Below are 23,333 nucleotides of genomic sequence, written 5' to 3'. Positions count from 1 at the left end.
CGTGTATTCATGTGCAAACTGTCAAGGTGTAGTGTTCTGACAGCATTGAGCAGTGATCCATGTAGTGTGGTATGATAACCATCTATGAACTCTCATTGTTACAAGACCAAGACATGCTCTACATCTTGTAACACATGGCCTCAATACATTTACACAGCCCGGCATGACCTCTGACAAGTCAATTGTTCAAAATGTTGCACTTCACTGCCCCAGTGAGAAAGATTCAATGGCACCCTATTCCCTACCCAGTACCCTTCTTTTGACCTATGCGCCCTGGTTAAAAGTAGTGCACTAATATATAAGTAATGAATAGGGTGTCATTTGGGACGTACCCATCGTGAAGACAAGAGCACTGGCAGTCGATGTCTCTCTGCTAAGTTCACTATGAAGAATGTGACACAGTGGGAATGGAAAGATATGTGGTCAAAGTAACTTGTGTCAAGTGATTTTATGTCCTAGAAATGTCCTAGAATTTTATGTCCCAGAAATGTTTTTCTAATAAACCATTTTCAACAATGTGGAGATTGTATTCTCTCTTAAAACCAGAGTGCAAAGTGAAGCTTTGAAAACACTACTGCAGCTTGATATCTGAAATTGAAGATATTGACATTAAAAGAGGTTAAAATGTTACCGATAGGCTCCCTTTAAGATTAAACACATTCATTGTTCAACAACCACACAATGAAAATGGCTTTTGCATCTCATTGCTTGCTGCACAGATTTCTAATATGACTCCAGTCTGGGGCAGCAGGTAGCCTAGTGGTTAGAGCATCGGGCCAGTAACTGAAATAGTAGCTGTATTGAATCCAGAGCCAACAAGGCAAAAATGTGTCATTCTGAACAAGGCAGTTAACCCATGCTTAACAATTACAGTGTTCAAAAGTCATATTAATAGATAGATTATTAGAAATAATGTTTTGTTACATTTAACTGCCGAAAATGCTGTTATCAAGGTAATTTCCTTTAGTAGGTGACATCAGAGGTCAGGATGTGGGAGAAGTCAGAGCTCAGGATGACAGACTAGTTTCCCACAAGTAATTACGAGCTGGAGGGACGTTCAAGTGGATTTTTCCCAGTCGTGTGTGCTAAATACCACCTTCCCACTTGGTTATGAACGCAGCATTAGTTGTCTTCATTGAGCTGCTGAGATGAAACGCTGAACATCATACCAAAGTAAAGGAACTATCACCATCTAGTGGCAAGGAAATAACAGTACACCTGAGTTGTCACCATCTCTGAATGTGCAACACTGTTCCACAAATTCATTGACAAAAATCAAGTGGAGACACTTCTTGTTTTTAGCTGATAGGAGTGGAACCCAGTGTCATCGTCTGTTGAAACAGCCCAACTGTGACAAGGATCGACGAGTCGTGCATTCTGCGATGCCGTTCTGCACACCACTGTTGTACTATGCCGTTATTTGCCTGTTTGTGGCCCACCTCTTAGTAGGCAAAATTCTTGCCATTCTCCTTCGACTTGTCATCAACGAGCTGTTTTCACCCACAGTACTACCGCTGACGGATGTTTTTTGTTGGTCGCACCTATCTCTGTTAACCCTAGACCAGAGGCATTCGACTCTTACCCTACGAGGTCTGGAGCCTGCTGGTTTTCTGTTCAACCTGCTAATTAATTGTACCCACCTGGTGGCCGAGGTCTAAATCAGTTCCCGACTAGAATGAAAAAATGTAGTGGAACTGGCTTCGAGGTCCAGAGTTTAGCTTGAGGGACCTAGACACTGTCGTGCGTAAAAATCCCAGGAGGCCAGCAGTTTCTGAGAACTGGCACCGAAAATCATGCAATGCTCAAAGTCGCTTAGGCCACTCGTTTTGCCCATTCTAACGTTCAATAGTACAGTAACTGAATGCCTGTTTTATATAGCAAGCCAAGACCACTTTCTGTCCGAGCTAACTATTTTCGTGAATGGTTGTGTACCTAATAAACTGGCCACTGAGTGTATATTGCGTAAAAAAGACATGTCTCTCTTGACACATGTTAAGTATGGTCCCGCTCCGTGCCTGCATGGCATTTATATCTGCAATACTGAGCTGGCCTGACAAGATTCCTTACTGTACTGTACATGTCAGAGGCATATCTGCCCGAATATATTTCAAGCGGAATGTTGTCATTGTGGATTGTGCCTTACTGATCACCGCCCAGGTGTTGACACTTTCTCCGTGCACAAACAATAGCCTTGAAAGGTATCGCTTTCTCCATGTACAAACAAAGCCAATCAAACCACCTTAGTTTAACAACAACAGAAATGTACCTGCACGTGCGAGGGTTATACATTTCCCTCAAAATGTGTGTTCTCAGTGGAATGAATGATGAGTTGATCGATTGTGAAGCTGTTTAGCTAGCTAGCTAAATTGCTATTTTAGATATTAGTTGTCAGTAGCTAAATTGTCATTGCAGTTAATGAATTGAACTTAATTCATTTGGCTACATCTCATTACTTTCATATCTCTAAACCATATTAAATAATCGTCATCATATCAAAACCTTGCAGGTTGCAATTGTTCTAGTTACGTTTTTAAAATACTTTGATTGACTGAAGGGACATGAACGGGTTAACATTCCCATTCAAGAAGAACGGTTCAGCACGAGACGCCCCTGTGTGCATATCGTGGGCTTGCGCAGTCTGGTTTAAACAGTACACACACAGTTGTTGCTTTTTCTTCAGAGCCATTTTTTTTGCACAAAAAATGTTTGGAGAAACGTTTAAAAATTTTACAATACATTTCAACGCCAATAACCCGAGAGTGACTTTCTCGAGTGGTGACTTTATGGCAGGTCAGATTTCCTTTGATCTTTCGAAAGAAACAAAGCTCAGTTCTATAACATTAACATTAAATGGAAAAGCAAAGGTACAGTGGACAACACAAGGAGGAGGTGGTGGAAGAAGAGGACGACGCAGAAGGCAACGACGAGTCCACTCGGCAAGGCTGGAATTCTTCAACTTCTCTCAAATCGTAATGCAAGAAAATAACGGTAGTTATGTTATTACTTAGCTAGCTACACAGTTAGTTATTTACAAAGATGCATCATAATCTGAATTCTGATACACCGGTGTATTTAAAAGGTGTGTGTGCGCGTCTGTGTATCACATTGGAGTTATAATCATAGCTAGCTAGTCAGCTAGCTGTTGTGTTGTGTTTAAATGAACTGTTTTGTTTTCAATCTTCAGCGGTCCCTAACACCACACTTCAACCAGGAACCCATGTGTACCCATTCACATGCCAAATCCCACAAGGGTGTGTATGACGTCTTATTACTGTGTGTGTATGTTTTATTCACTGTTGTATATTCAAGGTCTGACCATTATTGTTAAACTTATTTTCATTCATTCAGAAACTTCCCCTCCTCTTTCCATGGGGTGCATGGCAGTATAATTTACTCAATGAAGGTGGAGATACACAGGCCATGGCATCTAGCCAAGGAATTTGTGACTGAGTTCAACTTTGCCAGCCACATAGATGCCAACCAACCACATCTTCTGGTAAGGGCATGTCCTCCCATTGTCTATCTGAACCTACCTGGGCATTACGCCAACCTTGAATGTCAATGAGTTAAATGTCATCCTATTATAATTGCCTTATGTAGGTTATCCAACTGATTCCCTTTTGATATAGGCCTATGACATATTAGATTGGTTTGAGTTGAAGAAAGAATTTCAGCATTTGTCACAGCCATACAAAGTATAGCCTGACCCCAGATCTGTGTGTTGTTCCAGGCTCCTCTGGCAGGCAGCAACACTAAGACCCTGTGCTGCCTCTGGTGTGCCTCAGGTCCCATCTCAATGACTGTCTGCACTGAGAGGAAAGGCTTTGTCCCAGGTAAGTAAGCCTTGTCCAAGCCCGAAAGGCTCCTGCCCTTTGGACCAAACTCCTGTTTCTGTAGCGTTAGGCAAGTTAATGTACACGTACACAGGAAGCTAGTACTGGAACAATAAAAAACACTTCCTTAGAGGGGCTCCAGCCCTGACATTGTTGTATTTTTATAAACTTCAACCATCCTGAGTTCACATTCTACGTGCACGATGTGAAACGAACTGGGAATGCAGCAGTAAATTCTTGTTCACAAGGCTAGTATTTTACAAAACAAGACCAATATGTTAGCCAGCAGACTGTGGTATGCACCCAGATTTGGTCTAAGAAGTGGGTCTGTCTTTGTGAACAAGGGAATAATTGTGTCAGAATGTTAGCTAGAAATGCTGTGTGTGCGTGCCTGAGTTTTCCAGCGCATGACTGGTGAACAAATTACTCGTCTATTATTGTCAAATAAATGGAGACTCAATAGAAATTCCTGTTCACTTGTCAAGTCTTCCAAGATAGTTGTGTTTACACACTCCAATAAACAGACACATCTCACCTTTGAATCCCCTTTTTTTTCTATAGGAGAGATGGTGAAAATAATCTGTGAGCTTAGTAACGGCTCCTCTCGGACAGTGACTCCGCATGCGACCCTTATCCAGAAGCAGATGTTTTACACCCATAACAAGTGCAACAGGAGGTTGCAGATGAAAAACCTGGCCTCAGTGGATGGTCAGCCTGTCAACCCCAGTAGCTCTGAGGTCTACAGCGATATGATGCTTCCCATCCCTCTCAACACGACTCTCACTATCTCCAACTGTCCTATACTGGAGCTGGATTACACTGTGGATGTAGGTATCCATCTGGAAATGATGCAGCTTTTACTACCAATCCCAAATCGACCCCTATCCCCTAAGCACTCCTGGAGATCTGGGCCTGCATTCACAAAGCGTCTCAGAGTAGGAGGGCTGATCTAGGATCAGGTCCCCCCCTGTCCATGTAATGTTATTCATGATCTTAAATGCAACACTGATCCTACATCAGCACTCCTACTCTAGAGACTTGTTGTGAATATGAGGCTGAGAGGTATAAGCAATATGGAAATCACCCCTACTTGTCCTCTCGATAGCCCAGGTGTAAGCAATATGGCAAAAGATTGCATCTGTATAACCTGCACAGATCTCCTCAAAATCATAGGTTAAATAGGTGATTGGACTGGCCAAATGCCTATCCTTCTGTTCTGATGTTGTCTTTTCTTCCTGTTCTTCTTCTCTCCTGCAGGTGAGTCTACGTATCAGAGGTTCCACGGACCTCAAGGTGCTGTTCCCCATTGTGCTGTGTAATATTCCTGTTTACGCTCCCCAGCCTCCACCTCCATATCAGTAGCAATAGTACTAGGATCACATTGCCCCTAGACTCCAATCTAAGGTCAGTGTTTTTCTACCTAGTGGTTAAGGTTAGGATTTAGGCAGGGTAAGCAGCACTTAGATACAAATGTCTCTAATATGTACCTAGTCATATTAGAGACATGCATAGTGTCTCACAACTGGGAATGGGAATATGAGGGTTACTAGGAACCATTCTTCTGGTGAGCTGGTTTTTGTGTCACTGATTATTTGGACAAATCACGATTTTGCCGGGTTGGTGTAAACCTGGCATCTTTAGAATTTTGGAAAGGGGGGGGGGGTAATTTAGGCCCACAGATGGCTAAAAGGATTTCAGAGGAGGGCATATGGACTTCGCCGCTCACATTAGGCCAAACATCTCAACAAGCCCCCACCATGTCTAGTAGCTGGCCAGATGCCGGCATTCACTCTAGCTTTGGTTCTGGATTCTGAGATTAGACACTGCCAAACCCCTTTTAAGATGGGGTTTCCAATTCTACAATTTATACATGTTTATCACCATAGGAATTGTTAGAGCAAGTTTTGTCATCGACCACCATGTCAAATCCTTCCTTCATATATTGTCTCTTACCAATACCTATGTAAGTCTTGTGCTGTTTCTGCTCACTATTGCCATAAATGTTCAGAATTCATTACTTTAAAAAAAAAAAACTGACATTTCAGAGCCTAATTCACCTCCATCTAGGTCATGAGATGAGGAACTATTGGGCAATGCTATTGCTTTGAGGGCTAACTCAATACTACAGCTGATAAGGAAGAAGGCTTGATAGACAACTAAACTTGCTCTAACACATCTTACAACATAACAAATTGTAGGATTTATGTTAAATGCCTCTTAAAAAGGTTGATTTGCAATAGTTCTCAGGGTTGTACCAAATACGGTACCAGATTTTCTAATATTTTCTGCATCAACTTTTAAAAGGTGTTTGTTCTGTTAATATTTCTGTTACATGTTTTTATAGCCATGCAGTTTTATTTACAGTTGTATGTATGTATGTCTGTATGTGTGTGTATATATATATATATACACATACATACATACATACATATACAACTGTAAATAAAACTGCATATATTTCATACTACTTACATGTAATGATGCCTTGCCATCCTCCAGTGTTTGAGGTGACAGACGGACAGTGCTTTAAATATCTAATGGTGCAGTCGTCGCTCATCTCTTGCCAGGTCATGTTGCTTAGCATTTCTTTCAAGGTGCTTGAGTGATTGTTAACATAAGATAATTGGGCTTTGTGACTGTGTTTACTCATGTTTGATCAATCGCTTCGTGGTGTCTGTCTGCCTCACCCTACTTGTCTTTTTTATCATGGTTAATTTAAGGATTCGATTTGTTATTCATGGTCAACATTGTTTTGCCCCATTCGTTTGGAAAATAGAATGTTCAGGATGCTTGTGATTCAATCACTAATTCATTTGTATGTCCATTTTAAAATTACACTGTTCACTCTTGCTGTGGTCTGAATAACAAAACCATGTTTTTACACTCCTAGTTGTATGAGCGTAATCCAACAGAAAGTCTGAAACATTTGACATTTATATGGTTGAGCTTACTATATGAAGAACCACTCAAATTCACGCACAATAATATATTTTTCATATGAATTGTATTGATGTGTGTTTGTGTAAATTATATATTGTATTTATGTTGATGTTCTAACTGTTTTTATGTCTGTTTTAACACTCCCAATTTCATCCATTGAGGACATCTACTCATTTTAAACTCTTTCAAACTCCCTTGAAGAGTTCAGTACTGCCGTTAAAAGATGTGCACAACCCATTGTTTTGAAGATGTATTGGTGGTAAATTCATTGTGTTGTATTGAACGTGGACATTTTTTTTTCATTTGATTTCAAATGTCAAAACTGTCCTTGTTTGTGACGTAGTCCTTGCTATTGAGTTCCCTTGAACCTTCTTAATGAAGACAGGGAAGTACACATCTCTAGACTCTTTATGTATTGCCAAAAATGTATCATTTGTAATATCACAATAGAAACAGACAGTATTCTGATAAAAACATGTTGAATTGTCTCTGTGTGTATGTGTACATATATACATACATACATACTTACATACATACATGTTTTAACCACAATACCTTTTAACAATGTACTGTATATTTTGTTGTGTTTGTCAAACTGAGTATCAAGGTAGCACTTTAGGAAAGCCCACTGATAAACTCTTAAATTAATCTTCACAGATTGGCCACCTGTAGAATTGAACATTTTGTAAGTACTGTTTGACTGATACTACTTATATGCCATGAATGTTATTGACCTGTAATAAACACATTAACTTCCATTTGACCATTTAAAAAACATTTGAACATGATTTCAGAGGGGTTGGGTTAAATGTGGAAGACACATTTCAGTTGAATGCATTCACTGTACAACTGACTAGGTATCCCCTTTTCCTTTCCCATTCTTGTGTTTCCATATCCATCAGTGTTTGTGACAATACTATACCCACGGTGTACAACAATGAAATGTTGGTTAAATATTTGTTTCATATTTTATATACCTGCATTTGTTCTGGGTATGAATTTCCTTTCCTTAGTTTTTATTCCCAACGAGGGCAATATGGGTCAGAGTATTTTCACATACACTGAGTGTACAAAACATTAGTTGAGTTGCACCATCTTTTGCCCTCGAACAGCCTCAATTCGTCCGGGGCATGGACTGTACAAGGTGTCAAGCGTTCCCGAAGGGATGCTGACCCATGTTGAGTCCAATGCTTTCCACCATTGTGTCAAGTTGGCTGGATGTCCTTTGGGTGGTGGACCATTCTTGATACACACACAGGATACTGTTGAGCATGGAAAAACCCAGCAGCGTTGCCGTTCTTTACACACTTAAACTGGTGTGCCTGGCATATATTACCATACCCTGTTCAATGGCACTTAAATCTTTTGACCTGCCCACTCACCCTCTGAATTGCACATATACACAATCTGTCTCAATTGTCCCAAGGCTTAAATCTACTTCAATGAGTGTAGATGAAGGGGAGAAGACAGGTTCAATTATTTTTAACAGGTGACATCAATAAGGGATTGTCGTGTCTTTGTCTATGCCGGATTAAGTGATATGACATGCTATTCTATAAAATAATACCTGATTGAGCTAATCATGTAAATGTAATTAACTAGAGAGTCGGGCACCACAAAATAATATTTATAGAGCTGTTATCTTCCGAATAAACTTTTTTTTTTGTTTTTTTGTTGAATTTTACCCCTTTTTCTCCCCAATTTCGTGGTATCCAATTGTTTTTAGTAGCTACTATCTTGTCTCATCGCTACAACTCCCGTACGGGCTCGGGAGAGACGAAGGTTGAAAGTCATGTGTCCTCCGATACACAACCCAACCAAGCCGCACTGCTTCTTAACACAGCGCGCATCCAACCCGGAAGCCAGCCGCACCAATGTGTCGGAGGAAACACCGTGCACCTGGCAACCTTGGTTAGCGCACACTGCGCCCGGCCCGCCACAGGAGTCGCTGGTGCGTGATGAGACAAGGATATCCCTACCGGCCAAGCCCTCCCTAACCCGGACGACGCTAGGCCAATTGTGCGTCACCCCACGGACCTCCCATGCGCGGCAGAGCCTGGGCGCGAACCCAGAGTCTCTAATCTCTAAATGTAATTAACTAGAGAGTTGGGCACCACAAAATAATATTTATAGAGCTGTTATCTTCCGAATAAACTCTTAAAGACCTAGTAATATTTTACATCAATAGCAGTCAATATCAATCGTCACCTTAATTCAGTCTCATCTGAAAGTTGTAAATTCGAACCCTGGCTAACAATTTGAATCAGCAATACAAAATTTGGTTTAATTATTTATTTACTAAATACCTAACTAATCACACAGAATTACACATACACACAATTAAATCATAGCTTGATTACAAATTACATCAAAGGAAAACGTCCCTAGCGGGCGGAACAGATATGACAGCTTGTTACACAAAGGAAAAGGGCTGGGTTTGAGTGAAAGAGCGGGAAGACTGAGGGACACAGGGAGAAGCTGTGCTATCGTAAATACAGTATCTGATGCATTCTAAATTACCGCCCATTTGGAAAAGGAAAATGCAATAAATATTTACTCTGAGCTGCGCTTCGGTAGGTTGGTGGTAAATGGAAGGCCGTGTTGCCAAACCGAGTCCTTTGAAGAATGTCTCTGGTTGTCAATTGGATACGTTGTAGTAATGTCGTTGGGTGATAGACGGGATACTCTGTCTGTTCCTTCCTAACCCTCGTTGCATCTGCTGTTAATAACACAACGGCTAGGAGGTATCACTTCTGTAGTGAATAAGAGTTCAAAGTTCATACCATTCGCAACCAAAGCTCACGCTGATGTTAGCTTCATTCTGTAGTTATTATCTGAACCATTCTGACATCGGACAGTCGTCCTACATCCTCGGAACAGGAAGTTATATTGTCGTCAAGGGCTTATATAGGAAGGGAGAGGAGGGCGTGTTTGAAAAGTTTTATAGCCCATGTCCCTTCACAGGGGCAGGCCACTGATTGAGCAGCCCTATCTTATGAAAACCCAAATCTCACATTTTAGAAGCTAAAATCACATTTCATCCCATCACAAATAATTTCATATTCAAACATTTAAATTGAACAACAATTCCATGTGAATCCGATAACTCTGATGTGTAGACTTTCCACTGTAGAGTTTGTCATCTTATCATTGATAGGAATGTCTCAGATGACAACCGAACTGACATCATATTCATTAAGTACCACCGCATATGTTCAATTGTTCGGATTACCAGAATATAGTTGATTTCTCCCCACCTTCTGATGTTCCCAGAATCTCTATGTTAACCAAGGGTTTTGCAAATGTAACCTCAGTATGGTAGAGAGAGGAAAAAGGGGGGGAAGAGGTATCTATGACTGTCATAAACCTACCCCCCAGGCCAACGTCATGACAGGATCATACCTTTCATCTAGAATCACCTGGTCAGTCTGTCATGGAAATAGCAGGTGTTCCTAATGTTTTATACACTTCTACAACCAATCTCAGTCCTCTTTAAAGTGAACTCTAAAAAAGGAAAATAACTCTGTTCTTTTAGTATTCACACTGCCTTTGAGGACCAGTTAACTTCACCCATTTTGTGGTCCTCTTTGCATTCACATTGCTATGTTTAGAAAGGAACCAAGATCTTTTTCCAAAATTCACTGAATGCACTGGGTTTTTCCAAAGTGCAGGACAAGCCATTCCATCAGTTTGTCATCAGACAGCTAGATAGACCTACTTACATTTTGGAAGCTAATACATTCCATTTAGTTAAAAGATTAGGCATACTAATTGTAATCAAAAGATACTATTAACATGTAGATATTATTGGTAACAAATAGCAGAATAATAACTGCAGATTAAATAATGTTGTAATGATAAATTGTACACCCAAGGTAGGCTACTGCCCCTTTAAGACCTAGAATAGATTTTGTACCCTATGTTATGATTCTCACCAAATACACTGCTCAAAAAAATAAAGGGAACACTAAAATAACACATCCTAGATCTGAATGAATGAAATATTCTTATTAAATACTTTTTTCTTTACATAGTTGAATGTGCTGACAACAAAATCACACAAAAATTATCAATGGAAATCAAATTTATCAACCCATGGAGGTCTGGATTTGGAGAACAACACTACAGAATGATCCAACTTTGATGTAATGTCCTTAAAACAAGTCAAAATAGTAGTGTGTATGACCTCCCTACAACCCCTGGGCATGTTCCTGATGAGGTGGCGGATGGTCTCCTGAGGGATCTCCTCCCAGACCTGGACTAAAGCATCCGCCAACTCCTGGACAGTCTGTGGTGCAACGTGGCGTTGGTGGATGGAGCGAGACATGATGTCCCAGATGTGCTCAATTGGATTCAGGTCTGGGGAACGGGCGGGCCAGTCCATAGCATCAATGCCTTCCTCTTGCAGGAACTGCTGACACACTCCAGCCACATGAGGTCTAGCATTGTCTTGCATTAGGAGGAACCCAGGGCCAACCGCACCAGCATATGGTCTCACAAGAGGTCTGAGTATCTCATCTTGGTACCTAATGGCAGTCAGGCGACCTCTGGCGAGCACATGGAGGGGTGTGCGGCCCCCCAAAGAAATGCCACCCCACACCATGACTGACCCACCGCCAAACCGGTCATGCTGGAGGATGTTGCAGGCAGCAGAGCGTTCTCCACGGCGTCTCCAGACTCTGTCACGTCTGTCACATGTGCTCAGTGTGAACCTGCATGGATGGTGGTGTATTGTATTTGTTGTGGTAAATGGATGGTGGTGTATCGTATTGTTGTGGTAAATGGATGGTGGTGTATTGTATTTGTTGTGGTAAATGGATGGTGGTGTATTGTATTTGTTGTGGTAAATGGATGGTGGTGTATTGTATTTATTGTTATTTATTTAAACTCCATTGCTTCAACCTTCCTTAATTGAAGTAGTGCCTAAATGTAATGCCGTACAGTATATGCGACAAGAATACTATATCAAATAAGGGTAGTACAGATAGTATTTGTACAATGTGGGGTGACAGGTAGCCTAGTGGTTAGAGTGTTGGGCCAGTACCAGAAAGGTTGCTAGATCGAATCCCCAAGCTGACAAGGTAAAAATCTGTCGTTCTGCCCCTGAACAAGGCAGTTAACTGTTCCTAAGAATTTGTTCTTAACTGACTTGCCTAGTTAAAGGTTAAATAAATGAATGTGCGTATATAGTGCATTGGAAAAGCCAATTGTATCAGCTACATTAGGCTTTCCCCTTGTACTATGATAGGACTATTACGAAGTATTAAAACCCAATTTGGATAGTCCCAAGGAGATGGTTTGTAGATGTTCACATTAACTGTCAACGTTTCAACTAACTACCCACTTGCCCTAAACCTAACCTTAACCTTAGCAAGCAGTTGCTTATCAACAGATTTGTTGATAGTATGACCATCTAAATAAAGTGTGATCTAAGTATTCTCCCAAAATCATATGATGGCCTATAAATGAGAAATTGCTCAAGGCCATAAGGATTTCAATCTCTGTCCAATCTCAAGTGTGTATTCATTTGGGTCCTACAGTAGAAAGCCTACTCTTCAAATATTCTAAGGACATTTAATGGAGAATTTCCATGACTCAACTGTAGCATCATGTTGCCTCTTCCTTCTGCATGTTACAACCAGTAGGTCTATCCTGAGCCCAAACAGTGGTTTCCAATCCATTTAATTGTGGAGTGGAGGTATGTTTTTTTATCACAGCTAGATTATAAATCAGGAGCGAGAGATCATCAGGCTAATAATCTCGGTCTTGTGACCAAATATAATAGATCACTCACATGTGACTCAGGTCAGGTGACCGTTCACCATGGCAACTTAACTGGTTAAACCAGAACCTCATCCCCACATGATTCATGACTACAGTCTATGTACAGTAGGATTACAGTAGGTGTGTTATTCCTCTCAAAGAGTAAGTATTACACCAGATAGCATATACAGTAGCCTTTAAGAGCATCTGGTATACAGAGTAGCCTACAATTACGCATTGGCTTGGCAGCACAGTCTTGTGTTATCCAGAGTTCTCAGTGTCATACAAGGCAATACATGAGTCAAATACCTTTTTGAAGGGAGATACAGTCTTTATTGTTACAAGCCGAGGGTAAAGCGTGTGTGTGTGTGAACATTACTGAACCTGGACAGCATGAGTATCTCACCCCTTTCCTTTTCAGATTCCTAAAAAGTAAGTTATATTCACTCACTGTAATACACTTTGGATGACAGTTAAATTATATTATAATATCCCTTCTATTGAAAAAAAGTAAACATTTTCTCTAAGTAGCCTACATAATATCCTGAAATGCACTTTTCACCTCCTGAAATGCACTTTTCATGTCATCAGGGACATGCCGTCATCAGCAGATCTAAGCGTTGAAAGCCCAATCTTCTTTCAACAATGTCTCAAAACGGGCTGCACCCACTCCACACCTGTTGTCGCCTTAGGATGACACCATAGAGAAGAAACTGAGTTTTGGATTGAAGGAGATGATTCAGGAGAGTGAAAAAGAGGTGGAAAAGGGAAGGAGGAAATGGAAAAGAAAAAGGAGGAGAGAGAAAGGAAGTACATGGAGAAGATGAGAGAGTGAGAAGGATAATGGAAGGCGGGGAGTAGAGAACAAAGGAAGAGAAAGAAGTATATGGAGAAGAGGATGAAGAAGGAAATGGAGCAGAGCAGATGAGAGAGTGAGAAGGATAATGGAAGGCAGGGAGTAGAGAACAAAGGAAGAGAAAGAAGTACATGGAGAAGAGGGTGAAGAAGGAAATGGAGCAGATGAGAGAGTGAGAAGGATAATGGAAGGCGGGGAGTAGAGAACAAAGGAAGAGAAGGAAGTATATGAGGAGGCATTAATGGAGCTGGAGAACGACCAAAAAAGACTGGAAAGTGTAATACAGAATCTGGGGGATGTGATGGACAGCGTAGCGATGGCAAGCGATTCCCCCAGAAAGAGCAAAGAGAGAGCAGGAGGACGATAAAATAAATGCAGGATGAGAGGAGGGAGTTGAAGACTTTTCAAGAAAAAGTGCAAGAAAACAGGATGGAAAATACAGGTACAGACACTTCACATAACGAGAATTTGAGTGAACTAACTTCTGTAATTACCCCAACGGTAGTCTATAAGAGAATGATATTGACACCCTTGTTTGTGTACTGCACAACACCAGCGTCATATGAATAGAATACTATACAAGTACCTACAGTTGAAATGGAAAGTTTACGTACACTTAGGTTAGTCATTTAAACTTGTTTTTCAACCACTCCACAAATTTCTTGTTAACAAACTGTAGTTTTGGTAAGTCGGTTAGGACATCTACTTTGTGCATGACACAACTAATTTTTCCAACAATTGTTTAGACAGATTGTCACTTATAATTCACTGTATCACAATTCCAGTGGGTCAGAAGTTTACATACACTAAGTTGACTGTGCCTTTAAACAGCTTGGAAAATTCCAGAAAACTATGTCATGGCTTTAGAAGCTTCTGATAGGCTAATTGAAATCATTTGAGTCCGTTGGAGATGTACCTGTGGATGTATTTCAAGGCCTACCTTCAAACTCAGTACCTCTTTGCTTGACATCATGGGAAAATCAAAAGAAATCAGCCAAATTGTAGACCTCCACGAGTCTGGTTCATCCGTGTGAACAATTTCCAAATGCCTGAAGGTACCACGATCATCTGTACAAACAAGAAAACGCAAGTATAAACACCATGGGACCACACAGCCATCATACCGCTAAGGAAGGAGACGTGTTCTGTCTCCTAGAGATGAACGTACTTTGGTGCGAAAAGTGCAAATCAATCCCAGAACAACAACAAAGGACCTTGTGAAGATGCTGGAGGAAACAGGTACAAAAGTATCTATATCCACAGTAAAACGAGCCCTATATCGACATAACCTGAATGTCCGCTCAGCAAGGAAGAAGCCACTGCTCCAAAACCGCCATAAAAAAGCCAGACGACGGTGTTGCAACTGTACATGGGGACAAGGATCGTACTTTTGTCCTCTGATCTGATGAAACAAAAATATAACTGTCTGGCCATAATGACCATCTGGAGGAAAAGGGGGAGGCTTGCAAGCCGAAGAACACCATCCCGACCGTGAAGCACGGGGGTGGCAGCATCATGTTGTGGGGGTGCTTTGCTGCAGGAGGGACTGGTGCAATTCACAAAATAGATGGCATTGAGGCAGGAAAATGATGTGGATATATTGAAGCAGCATCTCAAGACATCAGTCAGGAAGTTAAAGCTTGGTCGCAAATGGGTCTTCCAAATAGACAATAACCCCAAGCATACTTCCAAAGTTGTGGCAAAATGGCTTAAGGACAACAAAGTCAAGGTATTAGAGTGGCCATCACAAAGCCCTGACCTCAATCCTATAGAAAATTTGTGGGCAGAACTGAAAAAGTGTGTGCGAGCAAGGAGGCCTACAAACCTGACTCAGTTACATCAGCTCTGTCAGGAGGAATGGGCTAAAATTCACCCAACTTATTGTGGGAAGCTTGTGGAAGGCTACCCGAAACGTTTGACTCAAGTTAAACAATTTAAAGGCAATAATACCAAATACAAATTGACTGTATGTAAACTTATGATCCACTGGGAATGTGATGAAAGACATAAAACCTTAAATAAATCATTCTCCACTATTATTCTGACATTTCACATTCTTAAAATAAAGTGGTGATCCTAAGACAGGGAATTTTTACTAGGATTAAACGTCAGAAATTGTGAAAAACTGAGTTTAAATGTATTTGGCTAAGGTGTATGTAAACTTCTGACTTCAACTGTATATGGCCACCGCAGATGTCATTCACTAACTAACATTAGCTTGTATTCATAGCCAGAGCCACTATTCAGTTGCGAATGAATGGTAGCATGGTCTTGTCTGAATGCAGCAACCACATCATGATGCTGTAACTATAAAACTGTTTCTTTCACTTTCAGATTTCCAGATAGATTTCCTGACCTCATCAAAGGGGAGTAGGATGGAGGAGTGCATGCACACACACACACACACACACACAAGCTAGTACTTTTCTAAAATGTCTTAGTGAAAAACTCAAATTCAAATAAAGTCATGCAATGGCAAAGCGGTTGTGTTTTGGTCCTTAGTGTAATGCCACCTTAGCTTTAGAGGTTATAGTAAGGTAAGAAACACAGCAAATTCCTCTAGGTATTTGAAATTATATCCATTTAATTTTGATATTATGGAATCTGGTTGGTTTCAATCCATATCGCAGAAGTATCACAGAAGATCTGCATTATAGCTTGATTGAAATTTAAAGGCAATTGTTACGGTAAACTCTGCATATGACGGCTCAATTGGAAATGACCTTTACATTTTAACGCGGCTCTTCTGGGATACGGATTGAATCCAGTCCTTAAACAGCATATGCTGAGGAGAGGAGAGGCCTTCCGCACCTTACAGTACATATGTTATGCAGCACTTACTGTAGGCAAAAGCAAGAGTCAAAACAGTCAATCTACCGTTACTGACAACACAGATTCAAAGGCATTGGGCGCTAAAAGCTAAATAACAATGCATTTCATTTACTATTCCACTGATGCAAAATAAAGCAATGTTTTCTTGTTGTTAGGGCAGACATTTGTGCAGACTCAGACTGTTCTCATATTATTACACTGTACAATCAAGACCCTGAAAACCTAGAAGAGATGATGGATTCAAAAATATATAATACATTGTAATGGTTTCAAAATGGTTGTTTTTGTAAATGAATAGGCACATCTGCAAGGCAACAATAAAGAAACAATTTAAAATACTAAAACAACCCCCAAAATGGCACCAAATATAACAGAATGTCAATGATTTAGAATTTTAAAACCATTGACAACAAAGGCCTCTGAAATGATTGGAACATGTGTGGATGGAATGAGAATGTTCCCCCAGGGTTCCATCTCAGAACGTGGCTGATCTATCTGGAACACAAACATCTGTGGTAGGAATCTGGGTTATGGTTGAGTCAGAATGAGCTGTAATGAACCCAATGCGACCTCTTGCATCCACCCAATCCCTACAGTACTTTAATGTTAACACTGTAGCGCATTGGCTTACTATTTAGTACATAACACTGCACAGTATAACAGCAACGGTCTCAAACACAAAGACGCATTAGTCAACATTCAACGTTCAATAAATACATCGATAAAGACTCTGATCAATATATTATGAATCAGTATATTATTTACATTTTTTTTCTTCTCTTGGTCAGAATATATTACTCTATGCATACTTCTCACTTGAGGAAAACGCTGTTAGCCAGCCCAAAAGGGTGAGTTGTGTTACAGTAGAATAGTAACAATAATTAGGTTTGTCACAATTTGGCAGCTTGCTACTGGAGGGCTTGGCATCTGGAACAGAGTAAGACAAACTCTGCAATTAAACATTTATTATTCTAATCATAAGTATTATCAAAAATATGTCGTATCACACTTAAAATAATTGCATTAAAGGCTTGGTCATAAATGATCAAAAGGAAAACCTTTTTCATTGGGTGATATAAGTTTCAACTCATGTAGCTGTAACTGTTACTGTAGCTAGACCCTCAGGCCAAGGCAGAACCACTATGCTTTAACTCAGAATGACAGGGCACCCACTACAGAGTGGTAGTAGGCTCATTTGTCCGGTCCTGTCTGGCCCAGAGAGGTCAGAGGCTCCAGCTGCATCCCCTCACTCCGTCTTCCAGACCGTGTTGAGAACCTTGACCACCTCCTCATAGATGATGAAGACGATGGCCACATCCAGACACACACGGCCCAGCCGAGGAACCGTCCCCTTATAAAACCTAGAGAACATAGAACAAGGAGAGTAGAACATAGAATTGCATATAGAACACATGATCTCTGGAGTAGAACCTTGAGAATCCTTATGCTCCTGAAGGGTGTCATGAATAAAGTTTGATTGTGTAGAAGAGTATAGTGGTGCACTTACGCTCGTACACCCTCGTGTCTCATGATCTTGACGGCACAGTCCAATGTACTCTTATACTTATGAGCCTCCAGACCCTGAGAAAGAAACAAATAGGGTTATTCCCTTAGACAGAGGTAGAGTTAAGTCAAACATATATTTTTAACACATTCAATCCTTTCAGATCTAAACAAGTGCCTGTAGATGCTACCCTATGCTGTACCTGCATCCTGGTCTTGATGACGTCCAGTGGGGTGTTCCCGAACACACTGGCTGCTCCTGCAATGGCTCCAAACGTTCCCGTCACCACGGGGTTAACAGCCTTATTGGGGTTATCCCCTGGGAAAAGGAGACACAGACAGAATGCTGTTTAACACTCACCCAAGTGACATACTCTCTTTTGACGCTTGTCAAAGAGAGTACCTTTTTCCAATTGACCACTAGAGGTCAGCATTTTCTGTGTGGTGTAGACCTGTACTCAAGCTTCCTGATGATGATGGCTCAGGGTGCTTTTGACCAAAGCCCCATATAGGGAACAGGATATCATCTGCCACACAACTTTGAAGTCTCATACCTTTGTACCAGTTCCTGAGGGAAGTCATGACGTAGAATCGGATGGCTTGGTTGGAGCCCTGCTTCAGAACGGTGGCTGTCAGGCCTTGGTAGGTCCCCCTAATACCTTGGGGACAAAAGCAGACAGCAGCACTTAGCAGCAGTTATCATCACTGGATGTAGTAGCAGCATATGCATTACCCTCTTTAAACAGTGGATGTCAGTGTGAATCCACATGTAAGGCCCTTGTTGACCGCTCCAGTTTAGGGTGGTAGGACAAAGACTACCCTCCCTAAACCCGAACCTTACCATGGAGAAGTGACCGATGATCAGTGTCTATCAGTGTAACCTCCCCCTACACCTTTCTTACCTTGGGTTCTGATGATCTCCCTGACTCCATGGTAGAAGCCTCTGTATTTGGGGTTGGCTGAAGACTGGTCATGGATGAACTTAACCTTGAGAAAGAACACAGGGACAGTGTGATCGCCACACACACACATACTTTTATTAACGATCCCAAGCCTGCTCCAGGAAAATAGCATTATCACTTTTTCCCACTGTTCCTTATTATTTTATTATCAGTTTCTCAGAGCACTGAGAGCAGACAAGACAGCCTTGGGCTTTACTTCAGAGAATATCAGAGTACACTCCTTGAAGGATCAGGTCAACTCACCCTCACACAGCTGTTGGATTAGACAGTTAACAAATCTAGAGACTGATTTGGGATCAGCTCTTTCTACCCATCTCCATCTAAAACAGATAGCCTAGTGGTTAGAGTGTTGGGCCAGTAACCATGGGTCGCTAGTTCATATCCCCAAGCTGACAAGGTGAAAATATGTTGATGTGCCCTTGAGCAAGGCACTCAACCCACATTTCTCCAGGGTCACCGCTGATAATGCCAGACCCTGGCCGTGACCTCAATCTCTGAGGGTGTCTCAGGGAGAGTGGGATATGCAACAACAAAACATATCTCCAATTCACATGTGTGAAATAGGAAAAATATAAGCACCCACCAAATGATTATTAAATATTATTATCATCAGCTGAACAGCCAATCTGACCTCAGATCAGTGGGTAGGGGATATCAGTGACACTGAATCTGAGAGGAGAGGAGTGGAAGATAAAGACAAGAAAGAGGAGAGGGGGAGTGAGATGTGGGCATGGAGGAGAGAAAGAGATACAGGAAAAGAAAGGGAGGAGGATAGAGACAGGAGGAGGAGAGCGATAGGAAGAGGAGAGGGGTATAGAGGAGAGGAAGGGGAGAGAGACAGGAAGAGGAGAGGAGGAGGAGGAGAGCGATAGGAAGAGGAGGGGAAGGGGAGAGAGACTAGGAGGAGGAGAGCGATAGGAAAAGGAGAGAGGGGTATAGGGGAGAGATACGGGAAGAGGAGAGGAGGAGAGCGACAGGAAGGGGAGGAAGACAGGGAGAGGGGTATAGAGGAGAGGAAGGGGAGAGAGACAGGAAGAGGAGAGGAGGAGGAGGAGAGCGATAGGAAGAGGAGGGGAAGGGGAGAGAGACTAGGAGGAGGAGAGCGATAGGAAAAGGAGAGAGTGGTATAGGGGAGAGATACGGGAAGAGGAGAGGAGGAGAGCGACAGGAAGGGGAGGAAGACAGGGAGAGGGGTATAGAGGAGAGGAAGGGGAGAGAGACAGGAAGAGGAAGGGGTATAGAGGAGAGGAAGGGGAGAGAGAGACAGAAAGATGAGAGGGGGGTATATAGATGCTCTGTCTCAGACGCACCTTGACAGTCTCCATGGGGCAGACTATGAATACAGCCTCCATGACTCCAGCCCCCAGCCCACATAGCAGACCCCTGGTGCTGTTCAACTTCCCTGCCTCGTCACGGGCATGGTTACTGAGATACTCAAACACACCAAACCTGAGGGAGGGGAGGGGAGGAGAGCAGAGAGAGAAAAAACAAGAGAGACGGAGAGAGAACAGGTTAATATACAGTCCATTCCAGTCAGTTTGACCAGTTCAATCAATGTAGTTCTTCTGAGTTAGAGTCATCAATAACAAGCAGAGCTGCTGCTCAGGTTTGAGTGTGGTACAGTGATATCAGGAAGAGGAGTTTAACATTAGTCTCTCTCTAAGAATATCAGACTAGAACCTACATCTAAAATGTTTTAGAATCATATTAGAATCTCCCTCTAGCCTGCGCCCTCTTCAGCTGAGTGGCTGAGCTTGTTACCTTGGTGACAGTAAAACACAGAAACTGATACTGTATAACTGTGAAGATGAGGAAGGTCAGAGTTACTGATATCTCTGGATGAGCTACAGAAACAATGAAAAGTCTTCAAAGAGTTCTAACCCCACAGGACACCTTAGAGGAAGCCATTTTGGGTTTAATCAGTTAAACTACCGATGAGCAGAATTTCACACCAGTTTCCTCTCTGAACCCATAGTAAAGAACTGCTTAGTAATCACAGTCTTGCCTCAGTCCTATGGAAGTGGATACATAGATACACCTCAAGGCAAAAGGCAAATGACTTCCTTCGATGCCCAGGTGAAATGAAACAAACTGCTAGTGAACTCAATTTGTTTACAACCCAGCACAAGGCGCTTCCATGTTAAAAAATGTAGCAATAAAGTCTGATGCCTCAGCAAGCAACGGATGCCCAGCAACTGCAACCATGGAAGTGAGCCGAGAGTTCCGTTTCACCTCAGGAAGCAAGTGTGTGTGTGTGTGTGTGTGTGTGTGTGTAATCAGTTAGGAGATGCTGTTCCATAGAGTCCTTCACTGGGAAGGTTATTTATAGCAGGAATTGGATTGTGGTGATAGCAGGGACAAACTGAACATGGTGGAAGATAGGAGGAGAGGGGGAGGAGGAGAGGGGGAAGAAAGACACTTTGCCACTTAGTGTTGATTAACAGTATGTTTTCATGTAGCCTATTAAACAGTACACTCACAGAATGTGAACTACTGCAAGATCAGGTTGGTTTCACAAGGCTAGAGTTCTTGTGCCTCTGCCCTCTCACCCGAGAGTGTCTGGTCTGAGCGATGTCTTCATGTCTGTCTCAGACATTGATGATCTGTCTCTATCTCTGGGTTTGTTTTGCTGTTCTATTTCCTCATCTCTTCTCCCTCTACCCCTCCTTTTGCTCTCACTATCTTTCTTTCTCTTTTTTTTACCTCATATTTCTTTGTTCTTTCAAATTCAGCATATGTTTATCTGTCTCTATTCAAGACTCGTGTTTGTTTGTTTGAGTGACAGCCGCTTCATGACTCACATACTCTCTCTGCCGTGCAGGAACACACACACTCTGACTGGCAAACAGAAGGCAATGATACCACTACACCGTGAAAGGAGTTTCAAAACAGGTGTCTCTCATTTCCCTCTCTCTTTCTATTTCTCTCCCTCTCTCTTGGTCTCGCTCTTTCTCATACTCTCTCCCATCACCTTACTTGGACTACAAGGAAGTGGAAAAATACTTTTTTGAACTACACTTTAGATTAGCACATTAAAATGACTAAATGGACAAGAACTACCTCCTCTCTTTAGCCAATTCAAACAGAAGAGAATATTGTTACAACATGGTGGATGACAGCTGGGCCTTCACCCATAGTCCAGGATAAGTCAGAGGCACTTTGGTTGTCACAGAGACCATGGAGTCTCCTAAACCCATCAGGGCTCTATCTGCAAGGTCAGTCTCTCTACATTAAACCCCATCAGGGCTCTATCTGCAAGGTCAGTTGCTCTTTGCCAAGAGATGGGGGGCAGGAGGGAGGAGGCAGGTACATGGAGAACAGGGGGGGTATGGGGATGAAAGGACAGGAAAGAGGATGAGGAGGGGAGGCAGGTGGAGTTAGGTGGGTGGATGAAAAAGATCAGTCTCTCTACATTAAAGCCCATGGCCTCTATCTGCCCCCCCCACACACTCTCACACACAGTACATAAAGGCAATCAGCTAATGGGATGGGGGAGATGGTAGGAAAGGGGAGAAAAGGATGGATTGGTAGGGGAAGGAGGGAAAGAGGGAAAAGAGGGAGGTGGGGAGAAGACAGAGGACGAAAAATACCCCCCTACACACACAACTGTCACTGAGAGTGTAGACAGATGATGTGGCCTACTCTTGTTGCCCTGTCCACCTCTATGCCCTGTTTGCCTAATGTCCCCCTCCCCTATCTGACTGACACACAGAAACACACATCCACAGGTTTTCCTCTCTGTATCTCCACTGAGAGACTGAGTGGCAGCTCTGTCCAGTCTACAGACAGGCTCTGCCCTTTAAGACACACACACACACACACACACACACAGGTTTTCCTCTCTGTATCTCCACTGAGAGACTGAGTGGCAGCTCTGTCCAGTCTACAGACAGGCCCTTTAAGACACAGAGAAAGATGATAAATGCCCCGGTCTCAGACGTTCCTTAAGCCACACTACAGAGAAAGATGATAAATGCCCCGGTCTCAGACGTTCCTTAAGCCACACTACAGAGAAAGATGATAAATGCCCCGGTCTCAGACGTTCCTACAGAGACCAGTGTGACATTTGAGCTATGCATTGTGGGTATGTGAGTGAGTGTGCATGTGTTTGTGTGGGGTTAGGTGCCTTCTACATACCTGACAGCTGATTTGGGTATGGATCCGTAGAGCAGTGAGCTGAGTCCTCTATACAGTCCCCTCACCCCATGACCCTGTACTGTCTGCTTCACACAATCACCTACACACACAATTAACACACAACCTAAAATGAACATACAACCAGCTATAGACACACAGTGAGCATTAATCACATATTCATATTCACACACACTAGCTAGTATGAGACAGCGACATCTGTCTGCAGGCCTCATTAAGATGGTCTCAGATCCTCAGAGCTCCAGCCAAGAGAAACCAGACTGACACTGTGTGTGTGTGTGTGTGTGTGTGTGTGTGTGTGTGTGTGTGTGTGTGTGTGTGTGTGTGTGTGTGTGTCTGTCTGTTTACAGTCATACAAACAAGCACAGTGACAGCCTGCCAGAATCACGAATGCACCTGAGGATGATGGGTAATTTGATCATGAGAGGGCCAGAAAGAGAGAGAGAAAGCATGCGCGAGAGAGATGAAGGTTGATTGGTTTGGTAAACA

The 23,333-nt window shown here is 42.2% G+C and overlaps 2 protein-coding genes and 1 long non-coding RNA gene across 3 annotated transcripts in view; 2 read left to right on the top strand and 1 right to left on the bottom strand.

The window, feature by feature from the left end:
* The first annotated feature begins 2,564 nt into the window (after positions 1–2,564).
* LOC112262774 (arrestin domain-containing protein 3) lies at positions 2,565–7,536 on the top strand. The gene is made up of 6 exons (XM_024438529.2): positions 2,565–2,988; positions 3,185–3,251; positions 3,349–3,496; positions 3,731–3,833; positions 4,395–4,660; positions 5,091–7,536. The coding sequence occupies exons 1-6, from the start codon at positions 2,703–2,705 to the stop codon at positions 5,193–5,195; spliced, it is 975 nt and encodes a 324-aa protein (XP_024294297.1). The 5' UTR covers positions 2,565–2,702; the 3' UTR covers positions 5,196–7,536.
* Positions 7,537–12,677: 5,141 nt separating this feature from the next.
* Positions 12,678–16,604, top strand: LOC121847933. The gene is made up of 2 exons (XR_006084813.1): positions 12,678–13,834; positions 15,727–16,604. It is a non-coding gene; the product is annotated as an uncharacterized LOC121847933 (long non-coding RNA).
* Positions 15,957–23,333, bottom strand: part of LOC112262773 (tricarboxylate transport protein B, mitochondrial) — a 40,989-nt gene continuing 33,612 nt past the window's right edge. Inside the window, exons 3-9 of the mRNA XM_042331473.1 lie at positions 22,827–22,926; positions 20,000–20,138; positions 18,630–18,714; positions 18,282–18,386; positions 17,931–18,046; positions 17,732–17,805; positions 15,957–17,585 (exon numbers count right to left, since the gene is read on the bottom strand). Coding sequence (XP_042187407.1) covers positions 17,471–17,585; positions 17,732–17,805; positions 17,931–18,046; positions 18,282–18,386; positions 18,630–18,714; positions 20,000–20,138; positions 22,827–22,926 — 734 coding nt within the window. The 3' untranslated portion in view covers positions 15,957–17,470. The remainder of the gene's footprint in view (positions 17,586–17,731; positions 17,806–17,930; positions 18,047–18,281; positions 18,387–18,629; positions 18,715–19,999; positions 20,139–22,826; positions 22,927–23,333) is intronic.

The sequence above is a fragment of the Oncorhynchus tshawytscha genome, linkage group LG12 (genome assembly GCF_018296145.1).
Source record: "Oncorhynchus tshawytscha isolate Ot180627B linkage group LG12, Otsh_v2.0, whole genome shotgun sequence".
NCBI lineage: Eukaryota > Metazoa > Chordata > Actinopteri > Salmoniformes > Salmonidae > Oncorhynchus > Oncorhynchus tshawytscha.
Note: the sequence above shows the minus strand (reverse complement) of the source record. Positions and strands in the feature narration are given on the sequence as shown.